Source organism: Rhinolophus sinicus, linkage group LG03 (genome assembly GCF_036562045.2).
Source record: "Rhinolophus sinicus isolate RSC01 linkage group LG03, ASM3656204v1, whole genome shotgun sequence".
NCBI lineage: Eukaryota > Metazoa > Chordata > Mammalia > Chiroptera > Rhinolophidae > Rhinolophus > Rhinolophus sinicus.
This window is the reverse complement of record NC_133753.1, coordinates 123,083,695-123,102,779: the sequence shown is the minus strand read 5'-3', so window position 1 is coordinate 123,102,779 and position 19,085 is coordinate 123,083,695. Positions and strand designations below refer to the sequence as shown.

General features: G+C 37.4%; 1 protein-coding gene across 2 annotated transcripts in view; it reads right to left on the bottom strand.

Annotated features, from left to right (window-relative positions):
• The window catches only part of MCC (MCC regulator of WNT signaling pathway), a 379,629-nt gene that overhangs the window by 298,617 nt on the left and 61,927 nt on the right, over positions 1 to 19,085 (bottom strand). For both annotated transcript variants that reach the window (XM_019727795.2, XM_019727797.2), the window contains exon 2: positions 13,423 to 13,670. In XM_019727795.2, the coding sequence (XP_019583354.2) occupies positions 13,423 to 13,670 (248 nt within the window). The remainder of the gene's footprint in view (positions 1 to 13,422; positions 13,671 to 19,085) is intronic.

The following is a 19,085-nucleotide window of genomic DNA, read 5'->3' as shown; positions in this document are numbered from 1 at the left end:
TGTTTTGCACCAAACTATTCCAAAGGCAGAGGAGATTCAAAGAGGTCTAGGTGATAGACTGAATTACTTCCAAGCCAAAGATTTCTTCGAAGTCTCATGTTTTATCTTGAAAGTTCATTTGAATTTTGAATCATACTCTATATATCAGCATTTGCTTTAATACAATTAAAAAATTTACTAAGTTCTACAATTTTTCCTGTAAATAGTCAATTAAATTGATGCTTGAAAAGATGCACCATATTTCTTTTGGGGCTTAGTTATGTTCATATAACTCAGTATGAGACACAGGGACATTTAATTTAATGAAATTATAAGTAAAATACTTTAATTGTAGGCAAAATACTTTCTAATGTACGCTTCTTTAACTTATCACTGATACAGGATTGTTATCATGTCCCTAGGTAGACAGGGAGGTCCCTGGTGGAATAAACAAAAGACAGTCATATCCTAAAACTCCAGGTTTTGAAATCACTCTCACTCCAGGACAAAATGTAACAAGGCCTTGAGGTTAATCATAAAATTCCTTTTGGCCTGACAAATGGAACAGATCTGATAGATAAGAGTAGGTTACTTAAAAAAAAAAAAAAAAAAGAGTAGGTTACTTTGCTAATTCCTTTATGATGGGCAAGAAGAACAAACCTGGTAGACGAATTTTCATTAGAAGGCGCCAGTTCCCTTCTTCAAACAGTTCCCTTCTTCAAACAGCTCCCCTTCCTCAAGCAGGCAAGGGAAAGTATAAAAGTAAGAGCTTTTGCCTCAGTCAGGGGGCCACCCCCATTCGGGAACCCCTCCCATTCCGGAGCTCTGACTTTTTGCTTTCAATAAACTATCCTCTTTTTAAAACTCTTTGCCTCTCCTGGGTCTGTATTTCCATTCTTTGATCTCACAAGACACGATCCCGGCCCACACCAGAAACTGCAGGCAGATCCAATGTCATCTACATCATTTGGGGACTCATAGGAAAAATATTCCTCCATCATTACCACCTAGGTGTGTTTCCTTATTTCTTCATCCTTCCAATTCTTTCCAGTTCTCCAAGATCAGCTTGGCCTTTGCTTTTTCCAACAACGATTTTCCTTTCTCATCTCCTTTAGCACATCTTGTTTGCCTCTCATATTTTTCACTTGGTCACATATAATCCTGCACTAGTTTTATTAATATCTTTTGTTTTTTTCCCAGCTTTATTCAGATATTGTTGACATATAACACATGTAAGTTTAAGGTGTGCAAAATGATGATTTGGTACATGTACATATTGCAAAATGATTATCCCAATAAAGTTAGTTAACACCTCCATCCCCTCATGTAATTACCTCTGTGTGTGTATGTGGTGATGACATTTAAGATCTATTCTCTTAGAAACTTTCAAATACATAACACAGTATGGTTAATTATAATCACCAAGTCATAATGTTGTACATTAGATCCCCAGATCTTACTCATCTTATAGCTGAAGTTTGTACCCTTTGACCAACATCTCCTCATTTCCCATCCACACTAGTCCCTGGCAACCACCATTCTATGCCATTTTTTGAATTCACCTTTTTTAGATTACACATACAAGTGAGAACACAGTATCTGTCTCTCTGTCTGATTTATTTCACTTAGCAAATGCTATCAAGGTCCCATGTGGTCACAAATGGCACAATTTCCTTCTTTTTCATGGCTGAATAATGTTCCATTTATATATAGACCATATCTTCTTTATCTATTCATCCACTGATGGACACTGAGGTTGTTTCCATGTTTAGGCTATTGTGAACAATGCTGCAATGACCATGGAAGTGCAGATATCGCTTTGACACAGTAATTTCTCTCAAGTATATACTCAGAAGTAGAATTTCTAGATAATATGATAATTCAATTTTTAATTGTTGAGGAACCTCCATACTGTTTCCATAATTGCTGCACCAATTTACATTCTTGCCAACAGTACACAAGGGTTCCCCTTTCTCCACATCCTTGCCAACACTTGTACCTCTTGCCTTTTTGGTGATTGTCATTCTGCTAGGTGTGAGGTGATATCTCATTGTGGTTTTGATTTGCATTTTCCTGATGATTAGTGATATTGAATATCTTTTCATGTGCCTGTTGACCATTTCTTTGTCTTCTTTGAAAAAATGTCTATTCAAGTCCTCTGCCCTTGTTTTAATTGAATTGTCTGTTTTTGTGTTTTTTTGCTATTGAGTTGTATGAGTTCCTTATGTATTTTGGATATTAACCCCTAATCAGATAGATGTTTCAAATATTTTCTTCAATTCCATAGGTTGCCTGTTCATTTAGCTGATTATTTCTTTTGCTGTGCAGAAGCTTTTCATTTTGATGTAGTCCACTTACTTATTTTTTATTTTTGCTTTCGGTGCTTGCACTTCATATCCAAAAATTTGTTGCCAAGATCAATGTCAAGGAACTTTTTTTCTTCTGTTCTTTTTTTTCCCCCAGTAGTTTTACATTTCAGATCTCACATTTAAGTTTTAATCCATTTCACGTTAACTTTTGTGAGTGGTATAAGATAGGGGGTCTAGTGCCATTCTTTTGCATGTGAATATCCAGCTTTCCCAACACCATTTATCCTTTCCTCATTGAGTAGTGTAACTGCTTTGTCAAATATTAGTTAACTGTATATGTGTGGGTTTATTTCTGGGCTTTCAATTCTAATCCATTGGTCTATGTGTCTGTTTTTATGCCAATACCATGCTGTGTTGCTTACTATAGCTTTATAATATAACTTGAAATCAGGAACTGTGATGTTCCAGCTTTGTTCTACTTTCTCAGGATTGCTTTGGCTATTTGGGGTCTTTTGTCATTTCATATGAATTTCAGGATTGGTTTTTACATTTCTGTGAAAAGTGCTATTGGAATTTTGAGGGGGATTAAACTGAATCTGTAGATGGCTTTGGGTCTTCTGTCTTGATTCATAGTCATAGTAGTTTCATAAACTTCTTAAGGGTAATTCCCTATGCGTATCACTTATCTACTGCTGCATAACAAGCCATCATAAAACTTACTAACTTAAAACAGCAACAATTTATCACAATGATGAGTGGTCCAAACATTTGTGGTTTCCACTAGAATTCCAGATGTGTTTGCAACTAGCTTCCTTCCTGGGATATCTGAGTGACCCATGATTTTATGTGTAGAATTTGTTAATGTGACAGCAGGCTTCTGTTTCTAGTGTCTTATCAGATTGCATCAGGCTTGAATGTTCCTTTACTTGAACTCTTGGTAATAAAATACTGTGTTCTCCTTTCAAGAAAGAAAGGAAGGAAGGAAGGAAGGAAGGAAGGAAGGAAGGAAGGAAGGAAGGAAGGAAAAAAAGAAAGAAGAAAAAGAAAAGAAAACAAAAGAAAAGAAAAGGCAGCAATTTATTGTTTCTTGTGATTCTAGGGTCAACAATTTGGGCTGAGCTCTTGCGAGCAGTTGTCTGTCTTATCTCATCTAGGATCACTAATATGACTTGCAGCCATCTGGTAGCTCCACTGGGGCTGGCGGGTCTAAGGTGTGCACACTTACATGTCTGGGGCCTCAATGCTGGCCGTTGTCTGGGTCTCTTTGTGTGATATCTCACCATTTGTTAGTCTAGCCCACACTTCCGTTCATGGTGGTGAGAATGTTCTAAGAGGTGAAGCAGGAAGCTGCAAAGCATTTTGAAGCCTAAGCATTTTGAAGCCTAGGCTCCAGAACTTGCACAATTCCGCTCTTGCCACATTCTATTGGTCAAAATAAATCACAAGGCCACCCTGGATTAAAGGGGCAATAGACTCCACTTTTGATAGGAAGAACTGGAAAATATTGTGGCCATAATTTTCCATCAAGCACACCATGCTTTCTCCTAATTTTGTCAATTTAGCAGCAAGTATCATAGAGAAGGCACTTACTAGAGAGCAGCTTGTTGCCTTACAGCTGCCAAAGCGTTTGTTACCCCGCACTCTTCCCAGGATTTCAGCAAACTGAGGCCCGCAGGAGAGATATCAGAAAAGCTCCTTTGAGGGGAAGTCTCAGAAACTGAGACCTGATGGAATTATATCTGTCCCTTCTCTTCAATGGATTCCTTGGAGATGTGCGTGTATGTGAAGGCAAAGTTCAGGCTGGAACACAATGGGAACTTTCGGAAAGACGGCCAACAGGCTACTAACACACAGACCTTGAGATTAACAATCATTACCTCTTTAGAAGTTTACCAATAAAAACTACATGTTGGCCCGATTCGGGGTTCAGTCCCTGAGACTGTTCCCGTGGCTCCGCGGTTTGCATTCTATTCATGGCTACTGTCTTTTCTTAACCCTGCACCGCCCTTCTCCCTCCCCACAACCCTCGTCGTGCTGGACGCGACACCAACTTAAATAAACTCAACATTATGGCACTTTTACTATAACCAGCTTGAGACTATAACCTCAGGATAAGAATAAATTTGAAGGAAACAATCAATTGTGATAACATTGATCTATAACCCATTACTTGTACTCATTTTCTTTTTAAAAATTGCCCAGATCCAAACACACATGTCTTATTTCAAAGGAATAGCTGTACCTCAAAGAAAGAGGGCATGCTTTGAAGGTTGACAAGAAATCAACAAATAGTTACTATACCTGAGACTAGGTACTATGGCTACCAAAATGTTTTGCTCATTAATACATTCATTTATTGATCCAATGCATGCTATGTGTCAGGCTCTGTGCTCTTTGCCCAAGATGCATAACCTAGTAGAGGAGACATACATACCAATGGATAATTGTAACACAAGATGGTTCATAATTATGATAATAGATATATGTGTAGGCTATAATAAAAACCCATTTAAAACATTTATTTTAAAAATTTACAATTTGGTTGGGACAAGACATACATTAATCTCCTAATTGCTAAATGTGTATGTGTACATCTCAATTTCATGTAGTGTTATTAAAGGCTTTTAAGGAGTGTAAGACTACATACACAAAGAAGAAAAAGAAGGCACGATTAATATTAGTGGCCCATGTGGCAGACATCTGCTCTTTTTGCCTGTCTGGCATCTATCTGCTCATCTTGCAGTGACAGCGCCTAGATTCCCTGCCCCCTTTCTTTAACTCACAGTCTCTATGATGTGGATAGAGACAACTCAATCCCAGTCTTACAGGTAGAATGTATGATCCAATCAGACCTGGCCAATCAGACCACTGCATTTTTTCTGACCAGAAGGACTTGTTCAGGGATAGGTATATGACCCAAGAAGACTTAGTGAGAACAATTTCCAGGACTTTTTGTGGCGCTGCTGTGAAGAGAAAGCCACTCTTTTCTCTTATGGTTACTCAACAGAATGGGTATAAACCTGGGTCTGCTGGAGGCCAGAACAAGGAGCCTACAAATAAAGCCAATTCTGACAGGAAGGGCTGAGGCATGGAGAGGAGGAGATTGATGGCATTTGATTGAGCTTCTGGATCCATCCATGCTAGATCTCACTGCCTAGGCTTCTTCAGTGTATTCATGTTCATATTCTCTCTCTCTCTCCCCACCTCCCCTCTCCCTTTCTCCCTACCTCTTCCTCTTTCTCTCTCCCTCTCCCTTTGTCTTTCCCTCTATCTTCCTTCAAAGTATTAGTGTTGGGTATCTGCCATTTGTTACCAAAAAGCTCTAACTAATATAGTATATAAGGAAAAAAACTCAAGAAGTAGGCTTGAGGAGTACGTATCAATAAGGACAGTATTATTGAAGCTAAGGGTCCCTGTGGGGAAATATGGGGAACAAAATGAAATAAGGTAGGATAAGCCCACCAGATGGTAAGGAGTCTTGACATCCAAAAGAGTTCAGACACGGTATAATAGAGCCTTTTAAGTAGACAGAAGACAATCAGTGCATTTTACCATGAGTACATATTAAAAATATTAGAAGTCATAGCGACATCAGTGCAAATCAGTCAGAAAGAAGTTAGGAGGAAACCGCAATAATTTGGAGGATGGAGAGAAGGACCCAGACCTGGACAATGGCAGTGCCAATCTGAGAAGTATGAACAGACAAATCAACAGGATTAGGGACTGCTCGAGGACAGGAAGGACAAGGATTAATAAAAAGTGGACTAAGTTAATCAAAGAACTGATCAAGTCTACACAACATAAGTCTAAAGGACAGTCAAATCTACAGACAGTTGCTTGCAGTACTCTCAGTATGCAATTAAAGGATACAAAATAGTACCTATTACTTAAAGATTTTACAAGCCTATTCTAACTCCCAATTAAGGAGTGGAACGAATTAAATAAACATATTGTTCACCCTATGACACAGGGCTTAGAGTGTGTAAAACAACAGCAACAAAACAACAAACTTCCTGAAACCTTCAACTGGGGCTAAAAACTATTGTGACTTTAGTCTGGTTTTAGGCTAGCTGGACAGTATTTTTCAACAATGAATCACTCTCATGATGACTTTATTTAAAACGCTCTGTGTTAATATTAATTGGTCACTCAGGGCCCATAAAGAATTAAGACACTTTTGCTTTTCTTTATTCACCAGCCAGAACCCTACCTACTGGGGCCAATCCAATTGGATTGGAAAAGGCCTTCTTGTCTCACTTAAGGGGTTTTAAAAATATTTACAAACACAGAATAAAACCCAACAACATTTAAGAGTAACATTCATTTTGGAAAATTGGGATGTGTCAGGACTAGATAGGCTTTCCATTAATAGGTATCCATTAAATAATTGTGATTTTAATTTTTTTAAAGCGAGATACTAAAGCAAAACTCAGGGGACTGCCTATTTGTTTCTTTAAATCTGCCAAGGAATCAGGATAGCTCTTTATATTTCCTCTTTCAGGCTTGAGGGCTTTAGAGTCCTTCCTGTCCGAACCATATATTCTTTGATCTAACTTTTTACTCTGAGTTCCTATTAAGGAAAACTCATGCTATTAGTTCCTCTGAGAAACTTCAGTACTTTTTATGTTCCTTCTGGACCGTAGAGGCATGATCAGAGCAATAATGAAGGCTGACACATCAGGTGGGAATGTATCTCAAGGAAAGGCCTATAAAGCGTCTTTGAAGATATAGGTGATTGGAAACTGTGCCCACTGTTCTAATCTTAGCATAAATTAAACGTAATAGTATTAATTAGCAGGTTTTAATGTCTGCTGTCTTAAACAACGTTTTACAACCATGGGGATTCGATTCAAATAAGTTCTTGGGCTCTCTGAGACCTGACCAAAGGAAGAAACACATGTGCCCCCAAAGACCTCAAAAGCACAAACTTCTAACCACCTCATTAGGAAACCTTGAAGATGTATATCAGTTCTCCTCAGGCAACTCAGTGATTCTTTTCAATAGTCATCATCCTGAACCACTAGTCTTTCACATAATTCATACATCTGACATGAATATGTGGAAAGATTACAGCTTGGTTGAAGTGAAAAAACTATTTATTTAAAAGGACATGTTTAAATAAAGGCTCTGTTGGAACAGCTAACATATACTCTAAATATCCAATGTTAGGAATTCTTTTAAACACTAGAGTTTTTCCCAATCACACACACACACACACACACAAACTGAAATAATAATTTTTAAAATATGACTTAAATTTTTTAATTTAAATTTCAAAATAAAAAATTTTAATCCTACATTTTAAAAATGAAAATTACAAATAATTATATTGAATCTAGATGATTTGTCTTTCACTGGGAAATTAGGCGGTATACACCACATCTCATAACTATTTTCGTATAATGTATGCTGTCATTTTGCTGCCAAAGAAATGGGCTTTGTCTGATAGGAATTGTCCTCGGATCCCTCTTCAGGACCACCACCACCACCCCCGCTGGGAATGGGGCGGATTATGGGTCTGCAATTTCTGAGAGTGGCCTCTGGATGGCAGTGTTCTGTTTAGTTTGCATCTTGGTCACTAAGACAAAGTTTTTCCAAGTTGCAGGGGACTCAAAGAATCAAGTACTTCAATAAGCAACTTCTTAGTGTTCTCAACTCCTTAGTAGCTCTGTGGCTTAGAACAAGTGACTTAACTTCTCTGAGCCTGTTCATAAGGAGGATTCTATTAAACTTGGAAGGAAGTTGCAAGGATTAGATAATTAAGCGTATAGTAACACTATCATTTATTGAAAACCTAATATGAATAGGCACTGTGTAGGAACTTTACAAATGACATTCCACTAAGTCCTTCCAGCTACCCTCTAATGCAGGTATTATTACTCTATCTTTAGAGATAAAATAATGGAAGCTCAGAATAATCAGGAATGTAGTTTAAGTTCCATGGCAACTCTTCGGTGAACCTGGGATTTACCTTTCTAGCATATAATACAAGTAAAGTACTTAGCAAATTGGCTTGTGCATAGTAAATATTAGTATTTTTAACCATTTTTATTATTGATATTGCTATAACTATTAAATTTCATATATAGCTGGGACCTGAAAGACATACAATTTTAAAGTATTATTTCTAAGATGACGTCAAAGAGACATAAAAATCTATTATGACCTAGTTATTCAAATCTTAATTTTTCCCCAAAGTAGATTTGAACAGAGAATGCGAGGTCCCAGAGAAGATTTGTAAATACAAGTTTATGATCAATTAAATGTGGGAAATGCTACATATTTTATTTTTCTCCTGGAGATTCACAAGAAGAATTGGCGTATTAAAGCCTCTGAGATGTCTCACAATAAAGAAAACTGTTAATCTAGTTTAACCAGTTTTCAAATGAATTTGACAGAGGACTTCTTTTTTCATATAATATTTATGACAATCCCTTGAAATCAATGTTCTACGGAAAATATTTGGGAGAAATATCTTCCAGATCGAGCATGTAATGTTTTGATGGGCCTTCTTTTCTGTCAACTTGACTCCCTGCTGTGGACGTGCTGTGAAATGTCAAGGCTGACAATAAAGTCTTTCTGACACTTCACTGTTAAACCTAAATTTTTCTTAGGCTTTTCTCTAAACAATACAATGTTTTTTCTACTTCTCTCCGTAATTGCAGTCACAGGTAAAATCCCAACCCTTTCTGGAAACTCCTGCTTACAGTATTTCTTAGATCTCCTTGTAGTCCTTATCTTTATTTTCTTTTTAAACTTTTATTTATTCTAAGTGTGTTTTCCCAGGACCCATCAGCTCCAAGTCAAGTAGTTGTTTCAATCTAGTTGTGGAGGGCGCAGCTCACAGTGGCCCAGAAGGAGATCGAACTGGCCACCTTGTTGTTAAGAGTACAGTGCTCTAACCAACTGAGCTAATGGCCACTCCTAGGCCTTATCTTTTGCACCATTGAATGGCTTCTAAAGTTTTGTTGACTCTAATTTAAACTTTATTGCTATTTAATTCAAGTGCTTATGACTCTACAATTAAATGGCAACTTCCTGACGTATCTGGAATCGTGCATTGCACGTCCATGTATTCCTGCCTTAAAAAAGCATGAATGCAGTGCATTGTTCATTCATTCATTCATTCAACAAATATGCACTGAGAATCTCTCATGTGCCAGGCACTAAGTGCTGGGGTATAGCAGCACCCCAGCAAGGTGATCAGTACTCTAGTGGAACTTTTATTGTACTGGGGGAGATAAATAAATAAGTCTTCAAGTAACTACATTATGTAATGTCAGCTAAAAACAAGTGGCACAAAGCAATAAGGGCGTGGGAAAGAGTGACTGAGTGAAAGAGTTACCTTACTTGGAAAGGCCTCTCCAAATTGGGGATATTTAAGCTGAAATCTGAATAACAGGAAATAACCAGTCACGCAATAAGAAGGTCAAAAAGAAGAGTGTTTTATTATAGATCAGAGGAAAGAGCAGGGCAAAAGCTGGAGGCTGGTTGATTTGCTAAGTCAGAGGAATAGCAGGAAGGCCGGTGTGGTGCCTGTGGGCCTGGCTGTGGTAAGGAATTTGGACTTCATCTTCGGTGATTTGGAAGCCATGGGGTGTTGTAGACATGGGGATGACCTAAGTATGCTTTCGTAACATTGAAGACCACTCTGACTGCAGGATAGGAATGAAATATCACGAGCCACGGAAGGAATCAGAGGGCCATTTATAGTCTGTTTTAGTAGTCAAAGCAAGACATGATGGTGATTTACACAGGAGTGGTGGCAGGAGAAACAAAGGAAATAGACAGATTCTGGATGTATTTTGGCAAAAGAGACAATAGGACTTACAGGATTGAGCAAACTGGTGGGTGGTGCTGTTTCCTAGATGGGGATGTCTGGGAGGGAAATAACCTGGGAGGAAGGGTGGGGAAGGGGATCAAAGTCCTTTTGACTCTGTGAAGGTTAAGAGGTCTATAAGATATCTGGGAACATGTATCAATTTTACCTGATTCTGAAGCTCATGGGAAGGGCAGGGCGAGATACGTACATTTGGGAGTCACTGGCACAAAAAATAGTATTTAAAATTATGGGACCATGTAAGATCATCTAGGGAGAGAATGTAAGCTCAAGGCACCTCCAAATTTGAAAGTAGTACAGAAGAGGGGAGAGAGAGAGAGATAGAAAAGGAAACCAAAATGTCAGGCAGAAGCCCAGGAGAATGTGATGTCGAGAAGTCCGAGAGAATGAAGTGCAGCTGCAGTGAGGGAGTAATCAGCTGAGTCAAATGCCAAACATCTAGATGAGCACAGCAGAGGGACATGTTTGTCGACATGGAGGCAACAAGGGCAGGTTCAGTGCAGTGGTGTTGACTGAAGATGGGGAGTGGGTTGAAGGAAGAATGAGAGGTAAGGACTGATAAACATGCAATGTGGACAAACTCTTCAAAAAGTTTAGCTGTGAAAAAAAAAAGTTTTGCTGTGAAGCAGAGCAGAGAAGTGAGGCAGTAGTTAGAAGGGACATGAAGTCAAGAGGGGGTTTCCCCCACTGCCTACCCCCAGATGGGAGATCGAAAGTTTATCTGTAAACAGTCACAAGGAAAGAGTAATAATGTAGGCAAGAGAAGCACTAATTAAATACATAAATCTTTGTTTAATTACTGTAGATTTTTCAATGTATTTGATTCACATTAGACTGAATAGGAGGTTGTTTTCCAACATAGGAGTTGTAATTGTGACAATCTACAGGAAATAAAACTGGGTGATAATAACAATAACAATATTAACTTTACTTATATTTAATGCTTATTATGTGCCAGGCATTGTTTTATGCACTTTATATGTATTCTGTATTCCTCTAAATAACAATAATTGTGCTCATGCTATACTTGATGAGGAAACTGAGATACAGAGAAGTCAAGTAACTTGTCCAGTGTCATTTAGGCAAGGAAGGGACAAAACAAGGATTCACACTCAAATAATCTGATTCTGAAGCCTAATCTACCAGGATAAACTGGTAAACGTTTCACATCTATTGGCATTTCCTCAGTTCATGACGTATCTTATGATTCACTCCTCTCAGTTACCTCTTTTTCCTCCAAGGGTATAAGGTTATAAAAAGGATGAAAGAGAATTACTTTCAATCTTTTCTCTAGTTGGGGCAATCTTTGTCTTTTTTTTATTTATTTAAGTTTATTGGGGTGACAGTGGTTAGTAAAGTTACATACGTTTCAATTGTACCATTCTGTAACACATCATCGATATATCACATTGTGTGTTCACCATCCAGAGTCAGTTCTCCTTCCATCACCGTATACTTGATCCCATTAGTTGGGCAATCTTATGAGATGGTCAAACCAATTAGATCTGAGTAGCCATTCTATCAAACTTGTTCCTTTTAGAATTATTTATAATCATATACTACACGTTAAAATACAATTTTTGACAGTATAGTTTCTCCTACAAAAATATTCCTTCTATATACACATTTATATATTATTTTAGTGGTAATACGGTATTCAATTGTTGAGTTATACCACAGTTTACTAAACCTTTCAAATATGTGTGTATGTGTACACGTGCGTGTGTGTGTTTATGTACTTATATAAGAAGTCCATGTTCTTGGCAGAAAAATTAGAAAATATGGCTTTGCAAAAAGAATTCCACTCATTCTTTCATTTAATAAATATCACCGAGTGTCTAATTTATGTCATGAAACCATTACAAATCATACTTTCAAATGCTATTTAAAAGCATGAGAAAAATGCAAATGAAAAATTGCAGGATACAAACTACATAGAAAGTATGTGAAAAAATTAGTATAAAACAAATAAATCATACATATACACACATGAGACAGACAGAGAGAGCGAGAGAGAGAGAGAGAGAGAGAGAGAGAAATATAAGTAGTAGTTATTATTTCTGGGAGGTAAGATATTAAGGATGATTTTTATTTTCTTCTCCTTGTCTGTTTTCCTTATTTTTCTCTAATGAACATATATTACTTTAATACTTGGAAAAATGTTACTTTAAAAATTAAATATCTCTACAAATTATGCTATGGGCACTTGCATTATCAGACATATGATTTGAAGGTAAAATGAAATCCATCAAAATAGTAAGGCATAGGGAATATGAGGACATTTTTATTATTTCAATTACTCAAAAATAATGCTCCAAATTAATCCACAGTCAGGAACATGGTAACATTGTCCGGAAGGGGTGTGTGTGTGTGTGTGTGTGTGTGTGTATGTGTGTGTGTTGTGGGGCACTACATAGTTACCCATATTAATTAGTATATATTTAACAAATGATGAACAGTTCACATGGAGCAGAGAGATTCAGGAGACATTTTCAAGGAAAACAAATTCCCTAAAGCATAGGTGGAAAATTCTGATACTTTCCTCTGTCCTTTTGTTCAGGCTGTCCTTTAAGATGGCTCTTTTTGTTTAAATGTTTTATTATGAAAAATTACAAATGTACTAAAAATATGTATATTTGAGTGCTCAAAAATGTGGTAATGCAAGTGCCCTTAGCATAATATGTAGAAATATTTAGTTTTTAAGGTAACATTTTTCTGAGTATTAAAGTAATATATGTTCATTAGAGAAAAATGAAAAAAGGCAAGGAGAAGAAAATAAAAATCACGTTCCCATCACTCAGCTTCAATTATTATCAACATTTTAAAGGATGTTCTTTCCAATTCCTTATCTTGCATTAGTAGGAAACAATAATATTTACGAACAGGAAAACTCTGTAGAAAACTTTCTAAAAATTAAACAAAAAAGAAATGTTTTTTTTAAAAATCTCACTGCACAGAACTGCACTAAGATTTGAAGATGTCCCCTTCAAACCTGAGGCTGCTGAGGCAATTGCCAACTTTCTCATTCACTTTGCCCTTCCTCTCCAATAGCTATTTGAATGCATTATTATGCTTGGAAAATGGAAGAACTAAAAGAAAGAAAGCAGTAAACTAGGAATCGTGAAGCTATAGGACAAAACAGGGGAAAATAGGGAGCACTCACCCAGGGAAGTGTGGCCAAGAAGACAGCCCAGAGCCAAGCTGGCACCAGGCTGGGCGGGCCACTGTCCTTTACAGACGTCATGGCAGCAGAGCTAGTGGAGCACTACCAAACTGTCACCTGGTGGTACCTACCAAAACTGTTGTCACTGCTCGTGGGCCAGGAAGCAATCCTATCCCTCAGCTTCTTCTTTTTACAGGAGTTGTCTGACTTCTCAAAAAGGCCTACTTCCTCTTTCCTAATTTCTCGAACCAGCTGCATGCGACACCTTGTAAAATCCTGAAAGGAAATCTTCCCGTTTTCATCTGCGCCCAGTTGGTTCATGATCTCAGCCACAGACTCTTCCATATTCAATTGACGACAAACCATCAACAAGTCATTTCTACAGAAGGGGTTGAACAGAAGAAAACTTGTCAGGAGAGACATTTGAGTTAGAGAAAGTGGTTAATTAAACAAAAAAAGTATTTCTTGACTATGTCCACACATTGGAAACCTATTTCCAACTTTCTCATTGCTCCTAGAAAAGTGGTCAGTGTACAAAAGGCTCTGTTTCATCTGAGATATTCTAGACAAGAACTGTATTATTATTTGAAAGAATGAGGCAACTTTTAATCCTTTGTTCTCTTTTTTCTTCCTGTCTCCACACCCTTCCCTCCTTTTCTTTCTTTTGAAATTGATGAAGCACCGGTAGAGTGTAGCCCTGTCATCTCACCGTAAGATAAAGTTTCAGAACATAGAAACGACATTGTTTCTACTGTTGGCAGAGTTCAACATCTAGTCAAGTTGTAAAAGAAGAACAAAGATTTTAACAACCTCAGTTTTCAGCTTCTGAACCAATCAGCTAATTTTAGCGCCTCTTTAAAATGTTATTTAATCGCGATTTTCATGACTCAGTACTCACCAATGTCTGTTCTTTCCTGATTTTCTTTGAATATTTTCCATGTTCAGCAATATCAGTAAGCCCTAAGACTTAGAACAGGGATCAAATCCCAACTGTCTTGCAAGACTGGGACATAATGTAAATGTGTGAAGTGGGTGGATCTAAGACAAGAGGAATTGACGAAGTTTGTGGCCGGACTAAAGAAGTATATCCAGCCTGGGTTCTCAAATTAAAAAAATAAAAATAAAATAAAAAAGGAACAACAAGAACAACAATACTACCCTGGCCAAGAACATATCTGGAGGACATCATTTGACCCCTGACATATAAGTCTTGTTTTTTTTTTTCTTTAATCTCTCTATAAACTTCTTGGGGAATTATTTTGTTCCTATTGCTCCAACTGTAAGTCTCAGTAAAGTTCAAAGTACTATGAATTTAAGAGCTGGAAGAGGTATGAGAAACTAGTCCATGGTCACTAACAAAGTTAATTAGTGCTCCTGTCTCAACACACTGCTGAAGTCCAATCATCTTGAGAACATGACCAATTTGACGTTTGCTGATACCTGAAACCTAACCATGCAAAGGAAGACCAACTCCTCTCTTCCAGTTGCCCTTTACAAATGCCTCCTCTTTTCTGCTACTATGGTTTCCCCAAGTTCCTTATGCTCACAGAATTTGGACATTTTTAATACCGTCTCGTACGCTCTATTTTAACCCTGACGCCCCCAACCTTGGTCTCCAGTGTCCAATCCATCATCAAATTTCTGTTGGTCCTATCCATGAAATGCTTTTACATTTCCTCTTTAGTGTGTTTTTCAATACACATAACACTCTCCAAGACCTTCTCAATATATACCAGGCCTATGACACTAGGTTCTTTAGCTGATCGCCCTGCTTCCATATGTCATGCCATTTTCATGTTTCATAAAGAATTTTTACACATAGCTAGATGTTTTATTTATCTTGAGTGTATGTCTGTATACATATGTATATTACATATGTGGCTATGGTATGTATATATATTTTTTATTTGTGACGTAGATGAATAGATGGGTGAATAAATAAACATACAATGGAAGTGGCTATGGTAGATGAAATTATTAGTCCTAATTTTTCATTCCCCTGCAGTAGTGTTATACATCCATACCTTGTCTTGACCTGAGGCCAAAGACACTCATGGTAAAAGTGTCCTTCTCATCCCTTAACTTCAGGGTTGACATCTAACTTGCTCTGGCTCCTGGGATGTTAGCAGATATGTGTTGGGCTTACCCCTTCCATTTTTGACATTATTATGGGAAGAACAAACCATGCTAGCTATTAACCCACTAGCCTGGCCCCGCAATGAGCTACCTCAGCCAACCTGTAGACCTGTAGCCTAAGAAGAGCCACTCCAAGTGACCCTAAGATGTGTAATCAGGAGTAAATTATTATTGTTTATGCCAATGAAATTCTGTGCTTGTTCCCCTGCAACAGCTAACTGATACACTGGAATAATTTTTTTTAATGCATTCATATGTGTATCCTTTTTGCCCTTCCCTGCACATTCCCTGTCTGATATTCAGCTGGATACACCTAAGACTTACAGATGATAAGGATTGCTAAAACAGGAATGCAAACAGAAAGAAAAAATTGATGTTCAGATTCTACATTCTAAAATAAGAACTTCCTTTTTATATTTTTAGATAACAATCGTAAAAATTAGGCTTGGTAGGAGATATTGAAGTTATCTAAATTCCAGAAATTCACATAAAAAGAAGCCAACACTAATGTTTCCTGAATGGTAAAAATATAGTGTTTACATTCTTATTTTTGCCGACCTGTATTTTATAACTTTCTACAACATACTATACTACTTTCAAAAAGTGCTATGTCATTTTTTAGGTTTTGAAAATGAGGATAATCGTAGCACCTATCTTATCTCATAGGGTTCTTCTCAGGCTATATGACATAATACATGTAAAGCACTTAACCCAGTTTCTGGCACACATTAAGGACTCAATAAATAGTAGCCATTATGATTAGTTTATAATTATTGATCATAGATCTTTCACAATGCCATAGTTTCATGATTAAATCTTTAGTAAATAGTGCGAACTGCTCGGGGGGGAAAAGAATGTTTATTGAACTGAACTGACTACCTCACTAAATGGAACAATCTGTCTGCAGCAGCGGCCCTTCCTCTGTGCTGGTGGTCCACTTACGAACATGGGGCACCCTGGTGACAAGCCCAACTCTCTCCAGATTTGTGCAGTCCCATTCTACAGAAAGCAGTTGAAATAAAGGATTTGTGTTCTAGAAACGCCAACTCAGAGGAGACTGTGGAACGATGCATTTTTTTTTAAAGTATAAGCCATCGAGAGGCTGACATAAAAGGTCAAAAACAAAATACATTGCACTCTACTAAGTAAAGTCTGTTTAAATCAATCTTTAAATAGCAGTGCTAGTTTCTAAAAACGAAGCGAAAGTTAAATTCTTTCAGCAATAACAACTAACAAACTTGCATGGTAAGTACTATTATCTCCATCTTACAGATAAAGCTACAAAGGCTACAAGAGTCACGGAGCAGCTCCAAGTAACTACACCAAATCAGTGTGATTCCAAAGCTCTTACCCTTTCCCTTCTACCCTCCACCACCTCGCGTGTCAACAATACCTAAATTTTGGCCTGTGAGCACAAGTTAGGACAGCCTAACCTGGGCAGCTTGGTTATCAAGGGTCATCAGCTAACAATACTTTTATATTAAACCAGAAAGACTACATACATGTGTTACCTTCTGTGTTAAATACACATGACAGAATAAGTTATATTTTGTTATCAACATGATGAGAAGACAAAGTTACAAGAGAGAAAAAAAATTCCAAAAGGTCTGCTTTATATATCAAGAGCTAAGTCTAGAGAACTTGGATCACAGAGTTTTATTATAGGCCACTGTGCCAGGTTGTTTAAAATGGCTCTCAATGGATTAGACTCCCCTGTGACCATGCCATTTGCAATGTGACTTTCCTATTCCTCCCATCAATAGGTACAGGCTGCTTCCCTGCCCTTGAATCTGGGCTGGCCACAATGGAATGTGGCAGAAATAACATTATAGGGTTTCTGAGCACACACCTTAAGATGACTTGTAGCTTCCACTTTCAGCTCAAATTCTTCCAACTCCATGCCGTCCTTGTACCCCAGGCCCACAAGAGGTCTCTTTCTTTCAATAGCATTTAGCATCTGTGTCCTTCATTCACTGACTATGTACAGCTCTGTGACAACTTGTGGATTATATACTGAACTTTTATTTCTCTCTCTCTTTTTAAGTTATTTTCATACACTCAAATCTTATCTTCCCAACCTGACCCCAAACTCCTGCAAACCGGTGTGCACCATACATCAGTCTCCCTTAGGAGCTGTGCAGCACCCAGCCCATTGCTCTGTACGCTGCACAGCTCCATCACATTTGTTTTGATGGATTAATTCAGAAACTCTCAGAAGTTCAAAATGATCACTCTTTTGAAGCTAGTCCCCACTTTGATATTTTCCCACAGAAGATAGCACATGGATGCTCTGTATGTACGAATGACCAACGGACAGCATAAAAACAACAACCCTGCAGCCTTATAGTGACAGAGCAGCATGGCAGTTCCTCTGTACTAGACCAGGAACATTTCTCAGAGGAAGAGATACTAAGCTGTAGTTGTCCAAAACTAAGATACTATAATGGAGAACTATTTCAGTAGCAATAGCATCATCACATAAGGCACCTGCCTTAAAAAAACCCCAAATTTTTGTATATTGTTTCAGAAAATACATTCATTCATTGTAGAAAATGTAGATAAGCAAAAGAAAACAAATACAAATTACATGCAATCCCGTTATCCAGCAATAATCACAATGAACAATTTGGTTAATTTCATAAAATTTTGGTGAGCAATTTTTTTCCCTCTAAGTTTGTTCTAAATAGATAAATTTCCTCTAAATTTTTTCCTTTCATCATTATTATAACTTCTTTAAAATGTTATAGAATGTTCCCTTATTTATTCTTTATATATATATATATATATATATATATATATATATATATATATATGTTTTGTATCTTCAGAAGATATCACCATGAGGCAAGAAAGGAATAGACTCAAGTTTATCGGAGAGGAACTGGCCAAGTCAGGTGATATTTAGTTCTGTAGAGAATACCAATCACCAGGCAGAAAAATTAAAATATGACTGAATATCGATGATTCTAGCTCAAAAATGCATGGCTTAACAATGCATAGCTATTACTTTCTGTATATAACAGCCTTTTGTCTCTTGGAGATTCTTCTTCCTCTAACTCATAAAGAAATTGAGTAGGAAGATGACTAGATAAAGAAGACGTGGTATATATACACAATGGAATCCTACTTTGCCATAAGAAAAGAGGAAATATTTCTATTTGCAACATCATGGATGGATCTTGAGATTATTATGTTCATCGAAATAAGTAGACAGAATAAGTCCAGAACCATGTGATTTCACTCATGTGTGGGATATAAAATGGAAAGCAACAAAGGAACAAGACAAACAAATAAAGAAACAAAAACTCATAGACACAGACAATAGTGTAGTGGTTACCAGAGGGTAACGGGGGGAGGAGGGATGGTAGAAGGTTGTCAACTATATGGTGATGGAAGGAGAACTGACTGCGTGGTGAGCACACAATATAGATGTGTATATAGATGATGTATTACAGAATTGTACACTTGAAACCAATGTAATTTTACTAACCATTGTCATTGCAATAAATTTAACTAAAAAGAAAAAAAAGGAAGTGAAAATTCAATGAAGCTATTTATCATTCAGGGAAATTCACAGCCTAACATCAGGAATATCTAGGCTGTGATTTCCCTGAATGATAAATAGCTTCATGGGAAAGATGGGCTTAGGTCTCTCAGG